Source organism: Aspergillus welwitschiae, assembly GCF_003344945.1.
Source record: "Aspergillus welwitschiae strain CBS 139.54b unplaced genomic scaffold BDQ94scaffold_3, whole genome shotgun sequence".
NCBI classification, from domain to species: domain Eukaryota; kingdom Fungi; phylum Ascomycota; class Eurotiomycetes; order Eurotiales; family Aspergillaceae; genus Aspergillus; species Aspergillus welwitschiae.
Window position 1 is genome coordinate 1028358 of NW_020798697.1, and position 18986 is coordinate 1047343.

Here is an 18986-nt window from a genome sequence, read left to right on the forward strand (position 1 = left end):
GACCTAGATCCTTCGAGAAAGGCCAAGGTCCTAATACAGTTAGGCGGTATCACCTGGAAGCTTTCGCAGTTGCGGCTTGATAGGATAGGCTCACTTTTTGAAGAAGACGGAGCCTTCAAAATCAAGGAATGCCTATGGCGCTGTTATATGTTACATGAGCGATTCTTGATAGAAGGCCAGCGTGGCCCTTTTGCTACCGATGCAGAGTTCTACGACAGTCTTGTTTCCACATTCCTAGAACAAGCAGAGTGTCTGCGCTTATCACACCATTGCTTTGTGGCTCCAGTTCCTTCGAGAGAAGATTACGATTCCGACAAGCAATATCGACAAGCTGTAGATCTGTGGAATGACTTCGTCGCTGTCGGAGACAAAATTGATTCTGCAGATAACAGGCTGGATTACATCGTTGCAGGAAATGCCCTCCGCGATATTATACACAAGCTTGAACACCCCACTGTTAATCAGGGGACTTTTCCGCTATGTCACGCTGACCTCAGTGTCAATAACATCTATGTTGACGACGACTACAACATTACTTGTATCATCGACTGGGCCTTTACATCTTCTGTTCCGGACTCCATGCTGTTAGCTCCTCCCGGGTTGCCACAATATGGCGACAAGATAAGCCCAGATTTACATGCGGCCTTCATCGATGGTTTCCTGGCAGCTATTCCCGGATCAGCCGAAACGAGTATGGTGCGCAGGTACCGCGAAACGCTTGAACAAGGCCATTTCTACTGGAACCTGAGTCGACTACTCGGACTAGACTCTATCGGTGATTACGCCCTCTTTGCTACCGCTTGGCAATCTACCTCTGGCCCTGCAAAAGGTATTGGGGAGTACTTCTTACAAAAACGTCGCTCGCCTCGCTACCTCCAGCTTTACGATGAGGTTCAACAGGAGGACCGACCCCTGTGGAAAGTTGAAAGGGATGAGAAAGACTATTTCCGGAACAACGTGTTCAAGCACACAATAGCCAAGCAATTGACGCTCATGTCCGAGTGGAAAGCAAAGTATGCAGCTGAGCCTCTGCGGAGGATCCGACAAGATACATTTGTTGCTTCTCCGAATCTGTGGAAGTGGATTCTGCAATTCATGGAGGACTGGGAGGAGATGCTTCGATGATGACGATGACATCAACGTCTGAATACAGTCATTGCAGGGAGTATTGCATTGCAGAGATGTAATTTGCTGTTTATCTCTATCCGGAAATGTATTGGCACCGTTAAACTATGGATATGTGACCTAAAGACTGCTAATTCGAGACTCTCAAAAAGAGTTGGTCGTCACAGGTGCACCCCGTTCATTCTCATGATCTTAATCCCCTCAACCTGAATATCTTTTCTTCAGGGTGCTTCTCTACTGCGAGTGACTGATTCATAAGCGATGTTAATTTGCATTTCTCTATTCCATCACAGCGAAAAGTAAATAGAGCCACGAAAACCTTAGATTCTTTTCTATGCATTTCATCTCCCTTTCCCCTTATACTAGTTTATAATGCCGTGCAACTTCAGGATACGTATCCGTTGAACAAGCATGCCTTCAGATATAACCTTTTCTCCCACCATTTTATCCTTGGTATATGCACTTATCGCGACTCATACATCTATAGTACCTTCCAACTTGCTGTTAATAGTAAAGCTCCTAGCCTACTATTCTATCCCACGAGCAGATCAACAACCCCCAATCTCATCCTCTCTGTACCTGAAAGGCTTTATCCTTGTCTGCCTCTACTAATCCTGTAACAAGATAATGATGCTGGTAATATTGATACTTCTGAAATAGAGATAGACCATTCCCAGTGAGGTGAGACGCGATGGGTCCAACTACTCGTGCTTCTTACTAGCCGTGTTGGGATTAGGGCGATACCCAGTCCTCCCTGGTCTTGGGAGGGGAAATGTCACTTCGATAGTACTACTTTATGTTACTTACAGGTAGTAGTGAGACTTGAATAAACATGAATTTTGATTTTACCTGTCGAAGTGCCGGGCTAACGGTTGGTTTAATGGGGTTTGGAGGAGATCGTGTCGTGGATCATGATGGATGTATTAGTAGTGTGTTTGATCGATCTCGGGAGAATATATATATTCCTGTAGTAGTAGCATCTACTAGGAAGTAGTACTACTAGTAAGTCACTAGTAGCTTACAATGATACTCGTAGTATTAAGCAATATGACACTACTAATACTCCATTACTTTGTGAGCAAGATTCCATAAATGGAATATTTTCCAAAAGACACACTGAACCTTCCAAAAAGGTCAGGACTGATACTACGATCACGTGGCTACTACTAGTAAGAAGGGGCACTGGAACCAAAGGACATGGTTTGTTATTCCTAGTTTACCGTCGCAGCTTTCTTTCTCAAAAGATACCACTTTTTCGATAACGAGTCGATTTATAATTTTTGTTGTATAAATGTATGTGTTTGGCTGAGGAGTATTTCTAGGTAGCTTCCGGGTGTGCCGGTAAACAGCCTGCATCCGGACCAAGAATCATCGACTGTGGTGCGAGAAAGCCATGTAGCCTCCTGTTCCTTCACCTGAGTGATTTAATTACTCTACAGAGGCCAATCGATGGTTGATAGCCTTCAGGGTCAAGTTGAACCCCCTCCAAAGCTGGTTGAACCCCTGATGGTCGATCGGAGCCACTGATGACTGCCCTCAACGTCAGACCGATTTGTAAGCCAGCAACAGCGGGGCTCCAAGACACACCCTTTTGGGCTTCACACCATCAAGCCAACGACCCCTGACTTGTACATCTTCCCTCTACACAGCATTGCATAGGACAAATCTACACACAGCCCATCACTACGTTCCTACATATCACGAGGCCTTGAAAGAGGAGCACCTGTGCGACCACCCTTACGTCATACGCTACGCACACACCATGGCCAAAATCGGTGTCTTTCCTGCAGCAGGAGGACTGGGGACCAGCATCATCAATCACCTCGTCAAGCTGGTGCCTGCATCGGAATTGATCCTGATCGCCCGCAAGCCAGATAATCTTGCAGAACTCACGCGGGCCGGAGCTACCGTCCGACGGGCCGACTATGAAGACCCCGCCACGCTAGAGCGCGCCTTCGATGGCATCGGCATCCTGATGTTGATCTCGTACGCCTCGTTTGAGATCCAGTTCCGGTTCGAGGTAGGTTGCAGTGACATCCCGAGCGGGCATATTGCTGGCATGATGCTGATCAGAGACAGGCACATAAGAATGCCATTGACGCTGCCCGCCGCAGCGGTGTCAAGCACATCTTCTATTCGTCTCTCGCCTTTGCAGGCGATCTAGAGGAGACTAGCGTTGCGCACGTGATGGGCGCCCATCTGCGGACCGAAAAGTATTTGGCCGAACTTCCCGGGCACTTCACCTACACCGCTATCCGGGAGGGTCTGTACTCGGAGTCCTATCCGATCTACACCAGCTGGTTCGATATCCACCACCCCGCAGACGAGATCGCGATCCCTCACTCGGGCGACGGACCGGGCGTTGCGTGGGTGAAACGTGACGAGCTGGGGGAGGCCACGGCGAAGCTGATTGCAGACTATGCCAAGAATCCGGCGGGGTTCCCCTACCTAAACCGTGTGCTTTTGCTCTCTGGCCCCAGGGAGGTCTCATTGAAGGAGACGGTCGAGATTCTCGGCCAGGCCGTTGGCAAGTCCCTTCCGCTGCGGGAGATCTCTGTCGATGAGTATGTGGCTTTACCGCAGCACGGATCCAAACACACCTACCATGGTATCGACCTGACGCGGGAGTGGGCATCCGCTTGGGATGCTATTCGTCGCGGGGAGACGGCCGTGGTGTCGCCGCTCCTGGAGGAAATCTTGGGACGAGAACCTGAGAGCTTTGAGACGACAGTAAAAGCGTTGGCCGGGAGCAAGTAGATAGCTTACCATAATTCCTTTGATCCCAACCGTCTTTGCATGGTAACCGGGAGGCATGTGAGGTAACTGCCGCCTGAGTCGTAGATCTGAAAGTCTCATGCGGGGGGATGCCCCTCTTTACCGGCATCCCATCTGCCGAAGGTTGATGAGGTCGGCTTTCCACCCCGACGTCAGGATAAAGTCCGATACACTCTTTAGCAGCAAGATGACGACCGGGAGTAGGTTTCCTGCCGCTGTGACATAACACACAGGAGGAACAACCGACACGCCCTGCCGTCATCCGGGATAATTCTCATCCGCCCTCAGAAGGAGGTCTTGGACCGGTTCCCCCACGGCATCGTACAGTAGTGCACCCGCCGGGCGGATAGCAGCCGGGGTGTGCTGACCTCGAGCTGAATTTTGGGAAATTGGCAAGCCCGGACCCCGCGGCAACCCAAACTTGTGGTGGTCAGAGCTTGTGGATCTCGGTGACGCCGTTGAAGAACAAGATGAGGCTCGACTAGATCTAATCAGTTCAGCACTCCGTTGGTGCTATCTATCCACATGTCATGTAGACACGTCTGACGCAACTGTCCTTAGCACCTCGTCTGCCATCCCGCAGCTGTTGTTCATCATCATCGCGCGACATCTAAGACCACCTTCACATTTCTGGCACACTCATTCGTCTGTTAACATCTTATCAGCCTTAGCCCAGCTAACAACATAATTAGCTGTAAGTCGATGGAGAGTAATCGTGCTGCGGGGTTACTATTCTGGGCTGGTGCCATGAAGCTAAAGCCCAACCTTGTTCTCACAGCCAGGGGGGACACCTTAAAGCGAACATTAATAATGTTGAGCATAATCCTGGATCAATTCCACTGATCAGTCATCACCCATGACGGTAGGGCTGACCAGCACTGGCCGGTGCCTCATCCGAGACCATCAGTCAGATGCCGTCCACCTCCGCCGAGTTTGACGTATACAGAATCTGGTGGCCCAAGGCACACACCAGGCGTCTCGTGCGTCGGAAACGACCTAACCGGAGACATGCTACAAGGTCAGCTGCCAGATGAACCAGAATCGTGTCATGAGAACAAGAGCAATCCCAGTATCTCGGACGAGATGATCGGGCAGAGGTGGTCATCAATCACCCGAGGGGGGCAGCAGGCATACGGCCGACGACGACGCGAAGAATTCTGCAATCCTTGGCGATCTCAAGCCACAGTGAGTGTATCGAGAAGCATCGTCGCACTAAGGAAGGGGTTCTGAAGAAGCCGGATCACACCACTGGTGGCATTGCCGCAGACCCTGGGCACCCGGTATCCGGTCCGCCAGGTGAGACTATTGGGGGGGAAATTGGGGGAAAAGAAGCAAGAACCTTACTCAACGAGGTTATTTTCTCCACGTCTGAAGCCGAGAAATTTACTAGCGTCCGCGCTGGACCAGTGGGTAGTGTGGTCGGAGATTTTATGTATGTCACTTCTCGTAGGAGAATTTTTATTCTTAGGACGCTGACTATAGCGCCAACCGGGTTGGTGGTTCCGAGAGCGACTTACCGTGGATAGATTCCGTCGATAGCGCGCCAGCCAGCCTTTTTCCAGCTTTTGTGGTAGCGGGAAGAGGGGCGATGGGGACCTCCCGAGACGTCATGGCGGGTAACCACAGCCAGGAACTTTGGGCGGATTCATCATCGTTGTGATTATCATTAGGTCAAAAGAATTGGTGGAAAAGGAGGTTGCTAGGACTCCCAATGTTCCAGGAGACTGGCTAGGCCCCTCGGTCGGCTATGAGATGTGTGTGTGTGTGTGTGTGTGTGTGAGAATAAATTGGGAGGCGATGCACTCTCTCTCTCTCCACCTGAACGGGGTTGCTGTGGCCCACTGACTTGGTCTGTGTTCCTTCGGAGTACCCGCGGGAGATGAAAAAAAGGGACGGAGGCAGAGCTGAAGAGAGTAAAGTCCTAGATACTGTAGTGGATTGAGATGGACCGGGATAGTACATCCATAGTATGGCTAATCATGGACTGCGTCGTGGTCAGAGCAGGCGTAGTAAGCGAGACGGTCGGAGAATTGAGGATGTGAAATGCGGATTGTTGGCCACCTGACTGGTTGAGATGGACAGTAAGGGGCATTTCATTGCCAATGACCGTCTCATGATTGGTGGATGCGGCTATCCCAGGGAATGAAAACATACTCAGTACACAAATACACCATAGTAAGTGGCAAGTAGTAAGTAGTACCTATAGTACTTTGGCACTCCAAAGATATTTTGTATGTTACATCTTGTGTAGTACAACTCGGTCTATTCAGGAGGGACTCAGGACGGAAAGGGAACTGTGCAGGTGGTATGGCTTGTCATCTGTAACCCCCGTCTTTGCCTCCGACAAATTACTTACTACTCGTGTATTGCTGTTGGAAGCGAATTAACTTTGAGCATCTGCATTATTACCAGGGAACACAAAGGACACACAGGAGAAGCCATGGAGGCCAGAACAGACCCACTTGCGGCCGCGACTGAGGGTACCTGAACCATGGCGGCCTAAGGCAGACTGGACGGGCAAACACTACGTATCTAGACAGCATGCAGACACCACAAAGTACTAGCGAAGGAGACTGGAGAATTGCCCCTCGTTTAGTTTCAGTCTACGTATGTTGCCTCCAACTTGAGGTTTACCACATGCATCGGTCATATCCATGAAGGAGAATAAAACCTGTGCAGAACGGATGAAATAACTGGAACAGGCAAGCGAGCGACATTGTTGTCGCCTCGTGAAGAAACCTAGGCAGGCAGGGATAAGATTAATTCCGCATTTGACTATTGCCATCTTGGTCAGTAGGATGTATGGAGCAGTCGAAGACGGAGGAGTCATGTTGGACAAGAGTGATTAGGGAAGGGAGAAAAAAAAAAAAGCATAGCTGTCCAGCTGTTCTTCTGGTTGTTTTGTCGAGTTTCCTCCTCGTCCGGCCGAAGATGTCGGAGCCGAGACTCGGCCGCGGCGGTACTTGGCGGGAGACTAAACCTCAAGAGGAATAGCGGGGCAAACGAGAGGGAAGCCAGTCCAACGGTTGTGCATCGATCGATCCACCGATCCCGCCCTCCACGGCTCTCCAATCCGGTCTTTTCTCTTGATTTTTTCCTTTTTTAATTTTTTTTAATTCTATTTTCTGGCGGGAGTCTAGTACGTACTCTAGTAGTAGTCTACTACTCCAAGCTGTGTAGTTTGCCTCAGCTCTCTCTCTCTCTCTCTCCTGCTGAGCTTTCCCCTGCTTCTCATTCATTCCCTCCCCCCCCCCAAAATGGCTAAAATGGGCCTTCCGACGGCAGACATCGGAGCCGACCGAGGCTGGATGCCCTGCATCCGGCTGGGGTGATCTCTCGGTCCCCCTTCACCGGCCCTGTGCAATTATCGTTTCGACAATGGTCATGGCTTTTCTTGCGCGTCTCCAGTCCAATTATGCTGACCCTCATTATTCTCGCTGGCCGTGACTTTTTCGACCGTTGCAAGCCATTACATCATTGCGTCTCGGCTGGCCTGGCGATCGGTTTCTGACACCGGCTTCTCCTGAAACCTTCAACCTTTATATAGTCCATCCCCCGATGTTCTCTACTGCCCAGCATCCTTCCGATCCACGATTCAATATCAAACAGCTTCTCTATATTTACCCATCTCTTGCCTCTATCCACCTTCCTCTACTTGCCACTCGACCTTGACTGTCGACCATCAAGTTTGCCTCCCACACACCAAGTATCAGACAATCTACATCGTCATCCATCCAATTCAACCCCATCCAAGTCCACTAGTATGGCATACCCCAGGCCCGATTCCTTCTCGCTCGACGACGAGCGGATGTACAGCATGAGCCATCCGAGCCCACTCACTCGTCCCAACGATACCTTCGCCAAGGGTCCCGATCCTCTGTCGGCTAACTGGAGCTACGACAATGCCATCGATCTCTTCTCCCTCAACACCATGATGCCGGAGACTTTCCCCTTGGAGATGTCCAACGAGATGATGAACTTGGACCCCAAGGACTTTCCCGCCGACTTCTTCGCCCCACCCCCAGATATCAGTGCGTTCACCATCTCCAACCACTCGGGTGAAGATGCTGCCTCCTGCGGCTCTCTCTCTTCGGTATGTCTATACCCCATTGACTTTGAATGATGAACTATAACTAACATTACACTCAATCAGGACCTGGACAGTGACGACCAATCATGGTCTCCCACCTGCCGTGTCTCTCCCCTTGAGCCTATCCACATGGAGCTGCCCAAGCCTGCTGCTCGCACTTCCAAAACATCTACCCGTCGCAAGACTGCGTCTCAACCGAAGCCCCGCGAGGTTACGGCGACAAGGTGGTCGTCCAGTCCGGAAATTACACCGCAGGACTACCCCGCCACCAGTGTCTCACCCCCGCCCGCCCCCTCCTCCCCTGCCGCCAACAACACCGCCCGCAAGACCACCCGTAGTCTCTCCAGCGACTCCAACGCCAGCACGGGTCAGGCCCAGACCACCACCGGCCGCAATGCGGCGAAGCGGGCGGCGCACAACATCATCGAGAAGCGGTACCGCACGAACATGAACGCCAAGTTCGTTGCCTTGGAGAAGGCGATGTGCGGCGGAGTTCAGAAGCCCACCAAGGGGGGCTCGGCGTCGCTGAAGAAGTCGGAGATCCTGACCAATGCCATCACCTTCATGCAAGAATTGCAGGAGGAAAACAAGGTGCTCCAGAAGGAGCTTGCCATGCTCAAACAAAGCATGGTCCCGAACGGGATGTGGCGACATAGCAAGGGGAGTGAGGCGTTTCACGCTTAAGCCAAGCGATGCGGTGTCTTATCTCTACCCAGATCCCCTTGTAATGACCGTCACGGATATTGTATAATATTATGATTCTCTTTGCTTTTCTTTTGTTTCTTACATCTTATCTTACTACTACTACTACATCTGGGACTTTTATTCATGGCCCTCTCCTGTCGTGGGCGGCGAATTATGGGATTGTTTGGTGTTGTGTTGATATATACCCGGAGATAAAAAGTTCGACCTAATCCACTCAACTACTTCTACTCACTTATCTTGAAACTTCTACGAAGTAATAAGTAAAGACTCCAGAGTAGACGCACAAAACAGAAAATAAAAAAAATAAAAGACAGACCTAGACCACAGTCAAAACAAGTTACCCGTCACTGGACCCATCCCATCCGTTACACCGACAAGGCCCAAACCCCGCCCGTCACCACCCAATGCATCCAGCCTTGCGAAATCTCTACTCATCAACCAACACCCAACACCCAATACCCAATGGACAAACAGTAAATCACTAGTAAGACTACCAGACTACCTAGGCTCCTAAATAATCAAAGTATGCATTGAAATACAAACCAGCCCACCCTCTTATCCCCGACTCTGACCCCGACACACCCTCCAGAACAGAATCAAGGAAAATGATTCTAGAACGTCCTGGCTGGCCCGACCGATCCAGACCGGCCGATAATTCCCGCCCGACAATCCACCCACTTTTTGCTTTTTCGGGAGGGGATTGTGTGCATGTCGTCATCGAATCAATACCTACTTTACTTTGTTGGATACACATTACTGGGTTACTTGGGTACATGTGGGATGTACCTGATGGGAGTCTGGACCGGGAGTTGCATTGATACCACACACACACACACACACACACACTCTTACTGTAGATGTTGAAACCTATTATCGCTTACAGGTAGGCTCGGATAAGTACTTCCCTGCTACCTCGGGACTGGTTCTGTGCGTTAAGCAGGATGCGATCTGGCCTGGTCGGTCTGCACTGAGCGGAAATGAGATGAAGTGATGCATTGTGATGGAAGGAATGGAGGGGAGTGCTCGGTCGTTGCCTACTCGCTTCATTTTCACTTTTTTGCTTGTTCTTCATTCTAGACCTGCTTTTGACGGGCGGTGGGCTGTGAAGAGTGTAGTAAGTAGTGAGTGAGTGATGAAGAGGAAGTTGATGAGGCTGTAAATCTCTCGCTCTCTTCTTATGTTTATCTTTTTGTCGGTCTGTGTGTATGTGTGTGGGGGTATATATTGGTGTATACAATGCCAGATGAAGTGTTCTCGAAGAAATATACTAGTACTATACATCCAATCTCTGGCTAGTTATTATCATATCATACAATCCGGATTTACTCTATACTACTTACTGCTGCCGTTACACCAACTACTCCTTACATTGAATACTACTTACTTATCTACCGACATACCCCAAATCCAAAACAAACCCAATCAGAATGCCCAAAACTACCTCTAGTACAAGGTAAGTACTTTTACCAATCAACACGTAGTCAATTTCCATTCCCTGTAATGAATGAAAGCTAATTGGAGTGTATACATATCCTTGATGTAAAAGTACCACGCGATCTATCACATCACTCTCCACAATTAAAGAGGCGGAGTACTCAGACGTCGGAAGAAGACAAAGTGGAACGACGTCGACGTCATCGAACACGGATCAGGAATCTACGCAGAAACTGAAGCATAGAAATTTGGAGAATCTTCATCGGTACCGGGACGGGCCGCGGTGGGAGGATCCATATTGTCTTGTGGAGAGAGAGACGAATGGGAAGAGGGTTGCTAGAATGAGGGATGAGTTTAGGAAGGTGGAGGAAGTACTGGGTTTAGGAGATGAGAAATAGATAGAGTGCTAGATGTAGGGGAGAGGATTTTTTGGACGTTGATAGAATATACCCGGGTTGAATTTGGGGTGGTGAAGTGAAGGTATTCGATGTGTCAGGAATGAAGTAGAGTTAGGCTCATAGATGGGTCCACGTTTGAAGAAGTCTGAATTTGCATAGTATTGAACTATCTATAGTAGGAAGACCTACAGTAAGATCTACCGAGATACAGTACACCCCAGCTATTTCCAACAGTGAACCGTAATTGTCTTCGAGACGAGTCTTTGACCCATCGATCATCAAGAGGTAATACCAGTTTCGCGCAGCGACAACGGACCACATATTTAACTACTAGAAGAAAAACACGCACGTAGGTGGTTGGTAGTGGTGGTTTCTTGGAAGAATAACTTAGATAAGGATTTAGCATTTCTATACGTGCAGCCTCGTTCTGCTATATATCCAAACTGTCATACTTAGTCAGTCTGCTCCCCTGTCCAGGGTAAGAGAATAAAATTGCAATTTACTGACTCAATCAAGGAACCTCTCTCTCAGATTTCTTCTTCTCGGTCTGCTCGATCTCTTCTTATCTTTGCGTCGGAATGTGCAGATCGGGGCATCTAAATGACATCCCTGTTAGCGAGCACCGCCGCCCGACACCATTCTGGACAACTATGTTCTAGTGCCTCTGTTGGATTCTCAGATGAGTGGATGGTGCTTGGAAAGAATGTACTTAATAGGATGGAATATCGGCATAGTAAGTAGTTGCAATGGTGGTAACTCTTATCGAGCATACCTCAGAAGATGAGGCATTTGCCCTTTGCCCTTTCCCCAGATTCGACCGACGAGGGGGAAAGCATATAATCATGACTAAGTTTCCACAAAATACTTTCAGAGTGGTGCATTAATGCCAATGGCAGTCTCGGCCTCTCTTCGAAGTATACTGGTCCATTGCGATGTCATCGATTTGATGATATTGATCAGATACGGACTGACTTCCATCATTCAACAGAGAAGAATTAATCCCGGATCACGATTTCTCTGGCCAGGAAACAAGTTCCTCGATATGTGATGGGCTGGTATTTAGGATGGATCTGGACTTTAGTCTCGGAATTCATGCAGCACGCTAACAGTGTAGCTGAGTAGCTTTCTCAATTTCTTAATGGTCGGACCCCGATGAGAAGCATGAGTTCAGGACAATGACAATATCTTCTTTAGCAGTGGCTGGTTCGACCTCCATGGAGCCCAAGGGAAAGAAATAGAAACTGCAGTTCCAAGTACTGAGTCTCTATAGTATCATTGCTATGATGGTGATTCCTCAGATTACTCATGCACTTTTATGGTATCCAGAGAAGTAAGAGGTTGACTGTAGTCTGTATTTGACTGGCCCTCAGCAATAACGATAAAGAGGGTGTCTGGGGAGAGTATTGTCTGCGATTTTGTTCGGGTAGCTAATGGTACCTTCTTTCTGGTTGTATAATGAATTATAGGGCAATAAGCGGTGGATTGAATGAGTAAGGATCATCTTAGGAGAATGAATAACGTAAGGTAGGTTACCATCTTATTACTCTCCACCTACTTTCCAATCTCGCCATTATCTTTACATACATCTTGACAGTTCCAGTTAAATGTGTGTATTGATACCGATGTATCTAAGTCGTTAACGAAGGCTGTCATCTTCTTCAGCTATGACGAAAAGGAATCCTGCAGCGCATGGAAAATACCGCCTTGTTCCGCGGCGCTTGCGGTGACTAACAGGGTAGAAAAAGCCAGAGAGTAACAGTAACTCTAGCTGGCTGTTCACGAAAACCTGAGGTAAGGTGGATGTTATCATATCTCATCGCTTTGTTCACTAACCTGATAGCTAACAGATAGACCGCTATCGATGACATCTCTGCACCATCATACGACGCTCCATGCCTCGACAGGTCCGATTACTTCATGGTTACCCCAGACACCCCTGCGATCATCCTTCAGCTCAAGATCCCTGTGTTATACGATTGCATGATGCGAGAGCAGCGTTCATTAATGGAAGCTGGGTGCTTTTCGTCGAACCTTTTCAGGAACGACTCACCCGTGGTATGGGGACAGGAGGAGGGAGCGGACGTGGCCTTGGGAGCCACAGAAGGATCGGACCGTCATGTAAGTCTGTATATGTCAGTTGTTGGCCCAGGAACGTGCAGCACCAGGGCCAGCGACAGCCTGTTACAGTGTCAGCACAAGGCCACGACATAACTGATACAGTGGCTTGGGTCAAGTCGATCTTCTCTTTCAATTTCTCTTGTAGTCACCAGACTACAACCACTTGCTCTAGGAATAACAAGATATCTATTTTGTCTCTCGGACCCGCTATTCCCTGCAGCTTCGAGACTATCGTGATAGCGAATGATGATAGTCCATAAGGCAGTGCCTTTGAGATGGAAACAGGCATAGCCAGGAAGACGAATGTACAGAGGACTATGCGAAGGCTATGTTGTTATGAGCTTCTATCAATATCAAGAATATGCAAAACTCACAGAACTCTTTCTCTCCATGCGGGGGCGGTAAAATCTCTGATGATGTCTTGCCAAAGAAGTGGCTTGAATGCTGACGCTGCGAGGTATTCGGAGCAAAAAGGGCCCCATTGAGCGCCTCGCAAATTTCTGGATTCTTGCACATATCAAAAATGGCTTTTGGTGTACGGCCATATTCTTGAACAGTGCCCATTGACTCGCGATTACGAGATAATTAGGTCAGAAAGCCGCTCAAAGGAACCCGAGACTAAGGAAATGGTCCTATCTCCACGATTGTCGGACATCCATAGTGTCGCATTTGCGCACTCTGCCTACTTTATAAATGCAGCGATAGCAATGTATACAAGAAGGTCACCAGGCAGTATTCTGGTGCTGCCCGATATCTCCTATAGGAGATATCTGCACCTTCTGTATTCTCCCATGATTCAGATTGAGACTTGCAATGATGGCAGAAAGCCAGATCTACCAAACATAGCTGGTACCTTGTAGCAATTCGAGTTATATAATGAGAACGGTTGATTCATTTATATGACCGAACAGTATGAGTTTCGGGAGGTACTTAGAACCGACGAGGCATTTAGCATTAGAATATACCCAGAGCTCTCAGCTGGTCTGAGTCGACTGCATTTTCTGTAGCTACACTTGTCTTTTCAAAGGTCTAGCTCTGTTGGCTTGGGTATAGGTTGCTATATTGGGTGTCGTTGATCAGATTTGCTGAATCTGATTCAGAGACGATTGTTCCATAACCCGACTTGTTATCATACATTCCCGTTTCCCAGACGTTCATTGAGGTCTGAGATTTGGTATGTACAATGAGAACATAGATCATCAATTAGTTCTGACTACTAGTAGGTCACATAAATATAAAAGGTGTCAGAAACCTATGGATTAATAGGCCAGTTGGCATGAAGTAGAGTAGATGGAAGTGGTTGATGAGGAGAAGAGAGGAAAGATTAGAGAAATTATCTCGATATTTATATAACTAGTAATATCTTCACTTCTTCTATCTAGGGAATGAAGTTATGACTGGGATATTCATTGGTTGGCAGTAGCTTCACCTTTGTAGATTGCATTGCATTGCATTGCAGATTGAATTAAAATCATGCCTGTGTAGTGATATAGGCATGGTAATGGGATTGTATCACTGCAAGTAAACTACACCTAAAGGAATGTTTGTACGAGATGCAGTATGTCAATTGTATTAGCTATTAAGTGTTGCTGGCTGATAAGCCTGTACCCTAAGAAACAAACGATTGGTAAAAAATTATCATGGATGGAAATATGACTAGAAATCTTCATGGTTTAGCTTCCCAACCCCATCCTTCATCACAACTCCTCGCGAAAGTGTCCCTAATCATGCCCTGTGACACGCGAAGATGTGTGACGCCGACCATCGGATCGAAGACTCAGTTGACGTTCAAATTTTTGAATATGACCCCTGCCGCGGACCAAGGCCATCCAAGGTGCCGTATTACTAATTTGCGACATGGTGTATCCTTTTCCATTCTATGTAACGCTCCTTCCCCGTTACGCCTATAGCCAGGCATTGGTCAAACTCTGCTTGTGTTACCGGTTGGCCGGGCAGGAGCTTCATTCTAAATGGCCACTTTTCGACGATGGTATGGCTTTGCTTCATCACTGTCCCCATCGATTTGGCAGCCTCACGCATCCTGTGCTTGACTATATAACTATTGCTCACATGTCAGCGGTATGAACCATCTTCTTTCATGTTTCATTGGATTCCAACTTACCGTTCAAAGATGTGGCTAAAGTCTTTGATCATGGCCTGCACTGTTATCAATTGGCCAATTTTATTACATTGAGTGATAATTGACTGCTCCTTGGACGGCAGGTATCCGGAGATGTGCTTTTTGGTAGGAAGCTCGAACGTCTCTTTCGCTTTATCCTGGGCGGTTAAGGTCTCATCAACAGCGTTGAGAAAGAATGTGATAAGGGTAGCATGCGGATTATCTACAGGGGTTTGGAGCAAGGGCACCGTCGCGTTTAGCGTTCTGTGGATTCCCAAATACCCTTGGTCCGAAAAGTTGGAAGCCTGTACAGAGCTATTTAGCACCCTCCACGAAACCTTATCTCTGAACAAATTCAGCCTAGGTAGACTGAAATTGCCCATATTGGGCAAGAACAAACTTCCACCGAAAGGCAAGGAATGTGTCTTACATCGAACCGACCGAAATGATTCACGGGAAGGTGATTCGGGAGTTCCAGGGCATCGAGATGATGGAGTGTGAGCGAAAGATCCAAATCCGAAAACACGGCAGAGAAAAGACTGAAGGACACTGCGAACATGGTAGAATAGTTTCCCGTAAATATCAGCAGTTGCAGGCCCGCTTGACGTATCGTGAACTTGTTTCCATTCCCAGCCCTCTCTAGGGTCTGCAATGTCCCTGACTGGCCAAATATCCTGGCTATGAAAGAGTGTGCTACTGACCGTTAGCATCAAGACGTATTATATATGTCTTATGTCGACTTATGGGTTCGGCACTCGAAAATCAAAGCGCGGATGTCCAAATGGGAGCAGGAGGCCGTCTTCCCGAAATTTGTGAAAAGCGATGCGGTGGGAAGGTGGCAAACCGGACATATAATTTTCACGAAAGGCTTTTCTTGCTTCAGCTAAAGTATTAGCTGTACGGATGCTTCGCGCGCGTTCAACCGTCAAGCCTGTCGGTACATCGAAATAAGTCAAGATGCGAGACCAAGGTTCCTTGTCTAGAAGAATGACTCTCAAAGAGCGCTGCCCAAATCTCCACGTGTTGGGTATGAGGCTTCCTGGTGTGGCATCCTTTACCTTTCGGCAGAAGTTCTCAATCAAAGGACGTACACGTTGTCCAAGCAGCTCCATGTCGGCTTCACGTACAAAAGCCGAGAACTAAAGATGAATGATACAATCGACTACTGCATCGCCGTTTCCCGTTCCTTGGAGGAGAAGGAGCATGATAATGTTGCGGGCCACAACGTCAAAGTCGTTATCGTTGATTGTAACCTCAAGTGAACGATCATAGCTCCCCGGAAGCCGAGCAATTGTCTGAATAAAATTCCGGAGGTCTCCTGAAGCTGAAGCAACAAAATGTTTGGTCAACTATCGCCTTCATATAAAAAAAACAAATTAAACACATCGGTAAATAAGAGACGAAGGTCGCCGTCATAGCAATTCCCTTAATTTGATTCGAGTTGAAGAACATCAACGGCAGGGGTATTGCCCCACTGGTACTTATTTGGTCCAGCAAATTTCATTGAAGCCATTACAGAAGGCAATGAAAGCTGTTGCCGCTCAAGCATATAAGCTGGCTGCCATGTTTCCTTACTAAGCGATGACTTGCAGTCTATTTTGTGTTGAGGCCAATGGGCCTTCTGGCATTCTGGACCGCAGTACTGTATAGACATAATGTTTAGTATAACACGGCTGTCTGAAAAGCTTTGATGCTTATGGCTTAACGTACATTGACGAGACGGCAGCCCTTGCACGCGAATTTCCCCTCTTCTTTGCAGTCAGTGCAGTCAGGCTTCAGGTTAGCGCAGACAAACTTTGGTGCTGCCATGACGGTGATTACTGCATAAGAACGTATCAAAGGTACTGATAAGCAAGGATATCCGCCCAGCGAAGAGAAACTCAGGATAACCTCGGAGGGAGTCAAGTGTTTGAACCACCGGCACTGAGTTGGTGTATTTGATGAAGGGGTGTGAGACAAAAGGGGAAACGTAGAGACCAAAAGACTGGAGGCTGCTTTCAGTGAATAAGGAAGACTGTAAATTCAATCATCTCCATAGTACTGGTAATTTCAGAAGTGAGCCTCAAGTCAGTCATCGAATGGCCATGCCTTTTCCCATCCAATTTTGTCTACCTCGGAATGTGCAAGTTGGTCAATCAAGTCTGTTTTAACATATCCGAGAATCTCCTTTACTTCGTCATACCGCTCAGGCGGCACGATGCCTTTCTCCGGCCACATTTTACCCAGAAACTCTTCCACGCCCCGCATCAACGCCATGCTTTCGGATGCCTTACCCTCATCTTCGTGAATGGCACTGACCTCGTCAGTAGTATATTGCAAAGGAAATGGTGGAATGCCGGAAGCTTGTACGCCTGGGAGATAGGGCCACTCCTCTTTAAGCTCAAGGACTCTGGCCCGGTATAGAGCTTCCCCGTCGATAAGCAGGTTCTGAGCGATTAGCATCATGTCAAAGCTCGATGTCTGCTGAAACTCCATAGCATCGAACAATTTTTTGTTTTTGGCAAAAGTGAGTTTTCTATAAAGTGTTGCAAGTGAGATGTTCAAATACAGTCTTTTGGCCTCTGCTTTCTCGGTAGGATCAAGTTGATCAAAGTTCTCAGGCAATTTTGGTCGGTCGATTCCAGTTGCCGGAGGACCATCATAGTCAAGAAGATATGGCTGACGCGCATGATCAAAAAGGGGTAAAACTCCACTGGACTGCCAGTCTATGATGCCTAAGACTTCTGACGGCTTCTCGGGGTCGACGAAGATATTCTCGGTATGTAGATCAGGATGCCATAAGAATGCAGAAGATATCGAGCCATCAGTGGGAAGGAGGAATTGCACAAGACGGAGATAGTCTTGGATAGCAGCCACCTTTTTGGGACGCGAAGGACGATATGTACCAGGACCGTAAAGCCCTAGAAGTGACCGCGGTAGCTGGGTCATATCCTGTACACATGCGAGCTCTCGAAAGCCAATTGCTGACTTGTATGAAAGCAGATTATTCCCTGGAGAGATCGTGTGAGCAGATATTATTGACATGCTAAATTAGGAGAGACTTACATGGACCACGATCGAAGTCCACGTCAATTCTACCATGGTCAAGAAACTGTCTTCCTGTTGTTGGACCAATAGCAAATCGATCGTCTCTAGATTGAGACCCATCTTCATCAACGAGGATGCACCCACGGTTACTTTGCAAGTCATTTGAGTAATAGAGACCTCCATATTGAGTGAAGGACTTTGACATCCAGGCCTTTTGATACCCGCAGAGTGTCTTGACGAGCTCAAATTTCTGTTCAAAATTCATCCGTGGCCAAACTTTACCAAGTTGAACACCTCCAACCTTCTCCATGATAACGTATTCCGCTCCAACTGGGTTCTCATTCGCTTTTGAGCTCCAAGCTAATACTTTCGGCACTGGAGTGCTTAGCTTTTCCCTCACCTATAAGTGAGCATTAGACAATTCATTAGTGGGCTGCAGGGCATCAAACTTGCTTACAAAATCCATCGTCGCCACTTCACTAGCAGTGGTATAATAAGGCCGTCCAGCATTCGGATTTGGCACTTTACCTACAACTTGCGTACCATCCTGCATGGTGAAAAGAAAGGCTTTATTAAACATCCCGTCCGGGAGTCTTTCGATATTAACGCATTGATCGTACGAAGAGCCAACCGATTTAGCCGCACACTCTAGTAGCTCACTCATATTGAATTTTACCCGGCGTATAGCCCTCTCGTGATCTTCATTTACCAAGAAGCGACTCCTGGTGTAGTTATACGAGTCATGGGTCGCATTCCAACTAAAGGGGCATGACTGACTGAGGTTTGCTCGGATTAAAATGGTAGGACGGTGCAACGTTCGTCTTTGACCGCGTAGCAGCGGCACGGGCTTGCATAGCATCATGAAAGAAGATCAATCAGGTATGTTACATCGGGACAGCATGAAGTGGGATGGAGATTTGATGGAGATTCCCTGCAAAATCGGCTTGCGGGAAGATATCGCGAAGGTGATACAGACACGTGACTCTGCATGGCAGTTCGCATAGGAGAAGGAATGGAAGAGCCGACCGAAACGGTACATGTACTGGGGATATATTGGGTATTTCGCGAACTGTTTGAGGCGACCCTTTCTATAGTTGACTTGCTGCTGCTGCTGCTGCTGCTCATTACGAAACTACAGTACCTCGCGGTGTTGCAAATGTTTTGGTCGAAGTAGGGGAGACTCTCTCGCTAATAC

The 18986-nt window shown here is 48.0% G+C and overlaps 8 protein-coding genes across 8 annotated transcripts; 5 read left to right on the forward strand and 3 right to left on the reverse strand.

Moving 5' to 3' along the window:
• The first annotated feature begins 10 nt into the window (after positions 1-10).
• BDQ94DRAFT_135778 (uncharacterized protein) lies at positions 11-1439 on the forward strand. Its single transcript, XM_026764748.1, has one exon. It carries the CDS (start codon positions 148-150, stop codon positions 1123-1125), a length of 978 nt encoding a protein of 325 aa, XP_026631192.1. The 5' UTR covers positions 11-147; the 3' UTR covers positions 1126-1439.
• A 31-nt stretch (positions 1440-1470) lies between these two features.
• BDQ94DRAFT_135779 (uncharacterized protein) lies at positions 1471-1766 on the forward strand. Its single transcript, XM_026764749.1, has one exon. The coding sequence runs from the start codon at positions 1537-1539 to the stop codon at positions 1735-1737; it is 201 nt and encodes a 66-aa protein (XP_026631193.1). The 5' UTR covers positions 1471-1536; the 3' UTR covers positions 1738-1766.
• Positions 1767-2684: 918 nt separating this feature from the next.
• On the forward strand, positions 2685-4216 carry BDQ94DRAFT_73909 (NAD(P)-binding protein). The gene is made up of 2 exons (XM_026776433.1): positions 2685-3145; positions 3205-4216. The coding sequence occupies exons 1-2, from the start codon at positions 2888-2890 to the stop codon at positions 3880-3882; spliced, it is 936 nt and encodes a 311-aa protein (XP_026631194.1). The 5' UTR covers positions 2685-2887; the 3' UTR covers positions 3883-4216.
• Positions 4217-7401: 3185 nt separating this feature from the next.
• Positions 7402-8936, forward strand: BDQ94DRAFT_73934 (uncharacterized protein). The gene is made up of 2 exons (XM_026776434.1): positions 7402-7993; positions 8054-8936. The coding sequence occupies exons 1-2, from the start codon at positions 7664-7666 to the stop codon at positions 8672-8674; spliced, it is 951 nt and encodes a 316-aa protein (XP_026631195.1). The 5' UTR covers positions 7402-7663; the 3' UTR covers positions 8675-8936.
• A 545-nt stretch (positions 8937-9481) lies between these two features.
• BDQ94DRAFT_135786 (uncharacterized protein) lies at positions 9482-10168 on the forward strand. The gene has a single exon (XM_026764751.1). It carries the CDS (start codon positions 9873-9875, stop codon positions 10140-10142), a length of 270 nt encoding a protein of 89 aa, XP_026631196.1. The 5' UTR covers positions 9482-9872; the 3' UTR covers positions 10143-10168.
• A 2237-nt stretch (positions 10169-12405) lies between these two features.
• Positions 12406-15323, reverse strand: BDQ94DRAFT_166380 (uncharacterized protein; the record flags this gene model as incomplete). The annotated part of the gene is made up of 5 exons (XM_026770531.1): positions 12406-12490; positions 12578-12651; positions 14587-14704; positions 14768-15069; positions 15195-15323. The coding sequence occupies 5 exons, from the start codon at positions 15321-15323 to the stop codon at positions 12406-12408; spliced, it is 708 nt and encodes a 235-aa protein (XP_026631197.1).
• Positions 15324-16113: 790 nt separating this feature from the next.
• Positions 16114-16702, reverse strand: BDQ94DRAFT_74109 (zinc finger MYND domain-containing protein). Its single transcript, XM_026776435.1, has 2 exons — positions 16475-16702; positions 16114-16406 (listed from the first exon to the last, which is right to left on the reverse strand). Exons 1-2 carry the CDS (start codon positions 16571-16573, stop codon positions 16191-16193), a joined length of 315 nt encoding a protein of 104 aa, XP_026631198.1. The 5' UTR covers positions 16574-16702; the 3' UTR covers positions 16114-16190.
• Positions 16703-16831: 129 nt separating this feature from the next.
• Positions 16832-18781, reverse strand: BDQ94DRAFT_156864 (aminoglycoside phosphotransferase family protein; the record flags this gene model as incomplete). The annotated part of the gene is made up of 4 exons (XM_026768671.1): positions 16832-17754; positions 17810-18191; positions 18249-18638; positions 18770-18781. 4 exons carry the CDS (start codon positions 18779-18781, stop codon positions 16832-16834), a joined length of 1707 nt encoding a protein of 568 aa, XP_026631199.1.
• Between the last annotated feature and the right edge of the window lie 205 nt (positions 18782-18986).